This window comes from Penaeus vannamei, chromosome 28 (genome assembly GCF_042767895.1).
Source record: "Penaeus vannamei isolate JL-2024 chromosome 28, ASM4276789v1, whole genome shotgun sequence".
Lineage (NCBI taxonomy): Eukaryota > Metazoa > Arthropoda > Malacostraca > Decapoda > Penaeidae > Penaeus > Penaeus vannamei.
Genome location: NC_091576.1, coordinates 2,504,695 through 2,512,194, shown reverse-complemented (window position 1 = coordinate 2,512,194; position 7,500 = coordinate 2,504,695). Strand labels below are relative to the sequence as shown.

Sequence of the window (7,500 nt, the reverse complement as noted above, 5' to 3'; positions counted from 1 at the left end):
GAACTCCGTAAGTTCACTCTGTAGTTATAGCTCAGATCAAAATATTTGATGGAACTACACTGCATCACTGGAGAACAAGTTCACAAAGGGCTTCATTACCCTTTGTAAAACCTACATTTGAAGAGGTTTTGTCTAAACAAAGAATTCCATAATGTATATGACAAACCAAATTTTTTCCCAACAAAATTCGGCAAATACATATGCCTACTAATATGAGCAAGAAGTGAACGGTCTTATTTACAGATAAATATAAGAATGTAAACCATCCCATGATTGAAGTCTGCGTGCAAGCCATTTTCATGAACTGTAGGGCAACTTCCACGCTGACCCCACAAGACTAGTCAAGCATTGTATCAGTTCAATCACATAAGCCTAATCAAACTATTGAACAGATGTTATCGTGACCAAACTTGATGTTTAACTACAACTGCAGAATGTTTAGAAATCCTAAACACGAAACCATAAGGTGCTATGAAGTCTTCTGCAATCTCAATTCTGTCTTCATGATGGAAATATCAACTTAAGGTAGCAATATACAAAATATGCAGACTTTCCATTAGCACTTTCTTACTTTCTCACTGGCTGGTCACATCACTATACCCAGGACTCGTATACACAAACACACTTTCTTTGCATGACTTGTTCTTTTGCTTGAAATTGGAGCTGGGTAAATATGTAGAGTATTATGGCTTGAGCTGAGCTGATTCTTGGCTACCACAATCAACCCCCAATTCTGTCCCAATCAATTAGATAAGAATATCCTATGTATGGGTATATTTTATGGGCAACTGGCACCTTTAATTTCAGTGCTTCACCATTAAATATTAGGTTCCAATCAGTGTGAGAACCACAGACAGTAATCACTGATTCAGACTTGGGAGACTGAAAGTAAATTTTGGCAAAGCTGAGTGTGTTGGGTGAGTGTGTGTCAACACAGGCTGTCCTTCACAAAGATCAGAAGACACACATTTTCTGATGTTTCCAACTACTCTACATATCTGCTTCATACATGAAAGGTTCAGCAGCATATATCAGCTAGGTAATTTTAGGATTTGTTACAGAAATATACAACAAGTCCTGCTCTTGAAGATACCACAACTTTCTCCACATGTCACATTCCTTTCAAACACCAGATCCACTGAAAGTCACAGATGTCAGAAATTTATTGTAGCCCAGGAATCTGCTCACCCACTCACAACTCGTGGCCTAAATTCAGGTTTAGGGTTACCATTAGGATTCTCTAATCATACGAAGACTTTGGCTAGTGCATCAGCTCCAGCACTTGCTATGTACGGCTTGCTAGGATGGAAGGCCACATCAAATATGCTTTCATCAAACTTCTTCCTATGAGCTGTGATCTCCTGAACACACTGTTTGCTGTCGAGCTGCCACAGGCGAATGCTGCAGTCGTGACCTGGTGAAAAAAAAAAAAAAATCAAAATCAAATGATTTATTAGACATTTAATCTACTAATCATAGTATAACAGGACTGCAATTATAACCTTTCCTTATTTCAACTTTGCTTTCCTACCATATAAATGTGATCATGAATAATAAGCACTTGAACTCACTGCCTGAGAGAAGGTAGAGCCCATTGGGATCTACAGCTAGTGATGTGACAGAATCTAGATGAGCCACCATAGACTGAACCAGACGTCCACTGTTGTTGTCCCAGAACCTGATGTGGCGGTCTTCGTGCCCAGTGATGGTCAGAGGCAGAGTTGGATGGGACACAACCTGAAAATCGTATATTTACATTAATTAAAAATGTTCAACCCAAAATTTCACACTAAAATCATTTACAAGTTTCTTTATTTCAAGACATAGGTATTGCACCAATTTTTTTTTTCAATATATTATTGAGAAATGTGTCCAGAATATAAACAAAACCACTGTCAACTGATATAGACCTTATGGACAAGAAACCCAAAGTACTTACCCTATTAATCTGTCGGTTGAGAGAATTGCTGCCCTGGTCTGGTTCTGTATCAAGACGCATGACTGGTTTTCCTGTCTCCAGGTCAAATATGACACAGTTTGCTGTATTAAAGCTGCACACAAACTGATTGGTAGACTCATATACAAAATCAACTGATGTTGGAATTCCATCTGCAAGTAAACAACAATACAAATGAGAAAAGACTATTATTGCTTATCAACAAATACAAACATACCTATAATAAAGTAACTATCTATCTATACTTATTATTAAATTAAACTATAAAGATAGAGCATACATATGCCTAAATAAATAAATAAAAAATATATATAAAAATAATTATACAAATATATGCACATTAACACACCTAAATGACAATAATAATATTATAATAAAATTAATATACAAATAAACAAATAAATAAATAAATAAATAAATAAATAAATATATACATAAAAATATGTATGTATGTATGTATGTATGTATGTATATGTATGCATATAAGTATGCATATATGTATGCATATGTGTATGCATATATGTATGCATATATATATGTATGCATGTATGTATATGTACATATGTATGTATATGTACATATGTATGTTGCATGCATGTTGCATGTTGTATGTTTGTTGTACATATTGTATACATGTTGTATATATGTTGTATATATGTTGTATATATGTTGTATATATGTTGTATATATGTTGTATATATGTTGTATATATGTTGTATATATGTTGTATATATGTTGTATATATGTTGTATATATGTTGTATATATGTTGTATATATGTTGTATATATGTTGTATATATGTTGTATATATGTTGTATATATGTTGTATATATGTTGTATATATGTTGTATATATGTTGTATATATGTTGTATATATGTTGTATATATGTTGTATATATGTTGTATATATGTTGTATATATGTTGTATATATGTTGTATATATGTTGTATATATGTTGTATATATGTTGTATATATGTTGTATATATGTTGTATATATGTTGTATATATGTTGTATATATGTTGTATATGTTGTATATATGTTGTATATATGTTGTATATATGTTGTATATATGTTGTATATATGTTGTATATATGTTGTATATATGTTGTATATATGTTGTATATATGTTGTATATATGTTGTATTTATGTTGTATTTATGTTGTATTTATGTTGTATTTATGTTGTATTTATGTTGTATTTATGTTGTATTTATGTTGTATTTATGTTGTATTTATGTTGTATTTATGTTGTATTTATGTTGTATTTATGTTGTATTTATGTTGTATTTATGTTGTATTTATGTTGTATTTATGTTGTATTTATGTTGTATTTATGTTGTATTTATGTTGTATTTATGTACATATGTTGCATGTATGTTGTATCTATGTTGTATGCATATTGTATGTATGGTGTATGTATGCCATATGAATGTTATACATATGTCATATGAATGTTATTTATGCTATATATACTACAGCTGTGTAACGGTACACTTCATTGGTACAGTATTGTTCATAATCGATTAGGTACAGGTCTAAGTTACTGGAACGCCTGTGTCTTGCTACTTCACCTATATGGGGCAAAATGAACTAACATTTACACATTTATATTCTCTTAGTGTAACTTAGGCATTTAACTACAACTAAAATGTGACGATTCACCTCTTACAACAGATCCCATTACTAGCACCTTGCCTCCAGAATAAAAGCTTGGAATGTGAACCAGACAAATTTTCATCTTTGTTTTCATAAAAATAATACCTTACAGCTCTAGCTGTGGAAGAATCACAGATCCCATATAATAATCTTGAGTCTAACACAAACATTGTGTTCAGTTTGTTGTTATCAGTTCAAACAAGTACAAGTACAAGTACAAGAACAGGTACAGGTACAGGTCTGGACCTGGACCTGGACCAAGACCTGGACCCAGACAAGTACAAGGACAAGGACAAGTACAATTACAATTACAAGTACAAATACAAATACAGATAAACCTTGTTTAAGTACACAGTTCTAATATACACATACATATATGTAGCCACACATACTGTCATATATGTGAACACAAACATATCTAAAGTAATACCTTTCTCAACAGCATATGTGTAAAGGAGTGGGTTGCGAGCATCAGCTGACCAAAGACGAACTGTTGAATCCGCCCCACATGAAAGAAGGTGATGACGCTGCGCATGGAATGTCAGGCCCCATACTGCATCTGTGTGCCCTGATAAACTGCCCCCAACCACACTTGGATCTGGGAAAGATATATACATCATTTGGAGGGTTCAGTTACAGAATTATATCTAAGCTGACTGCCTTAAGATAAACTACTGAGATTATGTGCAAGTATGAAGAGCTTTTTTAAGAAGTACAATTTTTCATCCTTTAGCCAAGTGACAGTGGGAAGGTATGTACAGACTTGCCTAGCCAAATGCAATTTTAGTTTATTGCCTTTGTTTACACATAAACAGCTCCACATGAGGACCTGATCTGACCTTACCTCTCTCCTTGATTGTCTGATTTTTTCTTTAATTTCTTTATATTTTTCTTTATCATAATCAGCAAGCAAGACAATAAGCAAACCCAAAATTCTCCCAGAGCCATTGGGTTAACTCAAGGAACAGGGTAATCAGGTGGTGTTAGGTAGGCCTACCAATTAATTACTCGGTATATTAAAGCCAGGGGAAACTTCAAAGCGTAAACAAAATTCACAAAACAATACAACAGCAGACTGCATATATCCACCACAAATGGGTTCATAAACTGATTCAACAATTTTCATTACATCTTTTACTTTACATACAATTTTTCTTATTTAACAAATCTCTTATTAATAGTACCAAAAAAGGTACCATGATGAAATATTTTTTGAACAAGGGAATGGCTTTCTTTGCATAAGCTCAAAAATGGATTAGTCAAACATGCAACAATCAATACCAGTTGCATTAATTAACTTACCATATGAGTCATAAGGATCAATATTAGAGGAAGGTATATTCCAGATGCGTATGGTGCCGTCAATTCCTCCTGAATAACACTTCTCTCCGTCACTGTTCATTGCTAAACAAAGAACCGGGCCAAGATGTCCCCTGAATGTGTAAACGGGCTCTACATCCAAAGATGCTGACCTGTTAAAATTTTAAAAAGTATTTATATTAGAAGTGAACCAAACAGCAATCATCTCATTTCTTTCTACTTTTAAAACGTGAACACTAGATCTCTCTGAGACTACATTAAAAATAAATAAAGATTTAATTTTGTGATTCTAACATTATGCAGTAGTGATACATGAATCTACACAGTATTTGCCCTGCATTTACATGAATTGCAATTTATGTGATAGACAATCATTCATAATCAAAACAGTAATTAATTGCAATGAGCAGGTGTTTCTTAAATATTTTTTAGCATAATACAAAGCAATAAGTACAGCATTATAAACCAAAAAGTCAGATTTGACTTTATCACCAAAGAAAGCAACTCCACTTTCACAATGGGTGGTCTTGGATGGAGAAGTAAATCAAACTTACTTCTTTGCTGGCACAGTTTTCTGAAGGTTCCACAACTTTAATGTGGCATCCTCTGAAGCTGTTATGAGAGTGGGTTCTTGAGGGTGGAAACACAGAGCACGGACTCCATCAAAGTGTGATCGCAGAGTGTATTTAGCTGTCCAAGTCTTTCGGAAGTTCTCTTTGGTTGATATCTGCTTTACAAGGAAATGAGAAATGAATACAAATGAACTACACATTAACATGTATATATAACTATTAACACAGAGACTGTTGGCAATATCAATCAAAGTAATAATCAGTTACACTTAATATAATAACATTTTTAAGAAAAGTATTATGAATATTCCTTGAAAATCAAAAGACAGACAAGACAAATGTACACACGCTGACGCAAACTGAAGCTTCCAATGTGTAAAACTTACATCATATGTAGCATCAGCCTCATTAGTAACTGTGAGCTGTGCAAGTTCTCCCAGTCCCTCTAAGGCATCTTCCTCACCACCTGGTCTCACAAAGGTCCCTCGAGTGCCTGGGCCAAATCCAAATCCAGCTGAAAAAATAATAAAACTAATTAATCAAGAATAGTGCAAGTACAAAACAACTAAACATGAGACTATATGAATGGTGCAGCAAAGGCAACTAGTAATGAGGCAATACTACTGGCCAAGAACCAGTTTGGCTCACTACATAAGATGGAGTGAGGTGGGCTACTTCACACTACAACAAGACCACACATGGCTTCAATTCTTGATAAAATATCAATTTCATAATTAGGTAAATGGTCTGTACATACATACATATCCATTCACAGACATATATATCTATATATACATACTGCATGTTCAGATACACAAACATATATACAGATACATATGCACGTAAATATACACACAAATACAAAAACAAACATGCATACATCCATCCACCCATACATACATACATATAGACAGAGATGTATATCCAACTTACTTGACTTCAATGCCAGGTTTTGCAATTAACAACCTGCATGAGATTATGAATTCATAGAGCAAGACAAAATATACAGAAATTATTTGAAAAAGGGGACAACTCCCATTCTCCCTATCACACAAATAAGGCAAACTGTAGATGCACACAACACAAATACACCAACATAAGCATATACACATTAATATCATTCATTCACATTACTTTTAGGTTAAAACCTCAGTCATAACACAATAATCTGGTCTTGTTGTAAGATTCTTTTTTTTATCATTTTACTTTTTGGGTAGGTACTCTACAGAGTACATGTTAAATTTGGCAGCTAGATAAAACTGGAATACAATATGTAAAACTACTGTTATCTGAACGTAAACCACACTATGCTGAAAGATAAAACTATAATATAAAATGTTGAGCTAATGTTTGAGCTGAAGGTGAAGCTTACCTGGTGAATTATGTCAAGCAAAAGGTCTATGGAAATTTCACCACAAGTGGACAAGCACAACTAGTTTTTAAATCAGAACTAGTTTTTAAATCAGAACTTTTTGTGCAATTATGAAATATACGCAGTGCATGCCAAGCTGAAGCATATGTCTTTAATGCTTGCAGCTTAAGGAATAAACATTAATATGCATTAACCACCAACACCACAAGAAAAGAACAAGCCCAAGTAATTCAATTTGTGGCTTTCATGTTTGTTTCCAAAACGATCTTAGCTGTCCAACCATTTTTCTTCAAGGCTGAAGTGACAAGGAGATGAAATCAACACTTTGTTTTTTCCAAACACCCAAGTCTTCTGTTTACTTGGACTGTTCCTTGCTTCCTAACAAGTCTCATGCCAGATGTCTTAACTACCAGTGATGCAGAGACCACTGTCATCAACAAAAGCAACTGAAGGATCAAAAGCAGCTTGATCTCAAGAGGTTTTACTGCAGGAACCACCAGCACCACCAGGAGAAATAAAAGTAGCACAATTTGATAAGATCCAAAATGACCACACCTCCTCACCAACACCTGAGTCACCTTAACTTCAGCAGGCAACTGGTTTCAATACTTGATTGAATTA

The 7,500-nt window shown here is 33.9% G+C and overlaps 1 protein-coding gene across 2 annotated transcripts in view; it reads right to left on the bottom strand.

Moving 5' to 3' along the window:
• Cka (Connector of kinase to AP-1) overlaps positions 1-7,500 on the bottom strand; it is a 37,792-nt gene that overhangs the window by 1,371 nt on the left and 28,921 nt on the right. The window contains exons 9-15 of one of the 2 annotated variants that reach the window (XM_070141652.1): positions 5,894-6,021; positions 5,490-5,665; positions 4,918-5,087; positions 4,046-4,213; positions 1,940-2,109; positions 1,572-1,737; positions 1-1,414 (exon numbers count right to left, since the gene is read on the bottom strand). The exon at positions 1-1,414 is cut by the window's left edge and continues 1,371 nt beyond it. In XM_070141652.1, coding sequence (XP_069997753.1) covers positions 1,245-1,414; positions 1,572-1,737; positions 1,940-2,109; positions 4,046-4,213; positions 4,918-5,087; positions 5,490-5,665; positions 5,894-6,021 — 1,148 coding nt within the window. In that variant the 3' untranslated portion in view covers positions 1-1,244. The remainder of the gene's footprint in view (positions 1,415-1,571; positions 1,738-1,939; positions 2,110-4,045; positions 4,214-4,917; positions 5,088-5,489; positions 5,666-5,893; positions 6,022-7,500) is intronic. The other variant, XM_070141653.1, reaches the window with a different exon arrangement.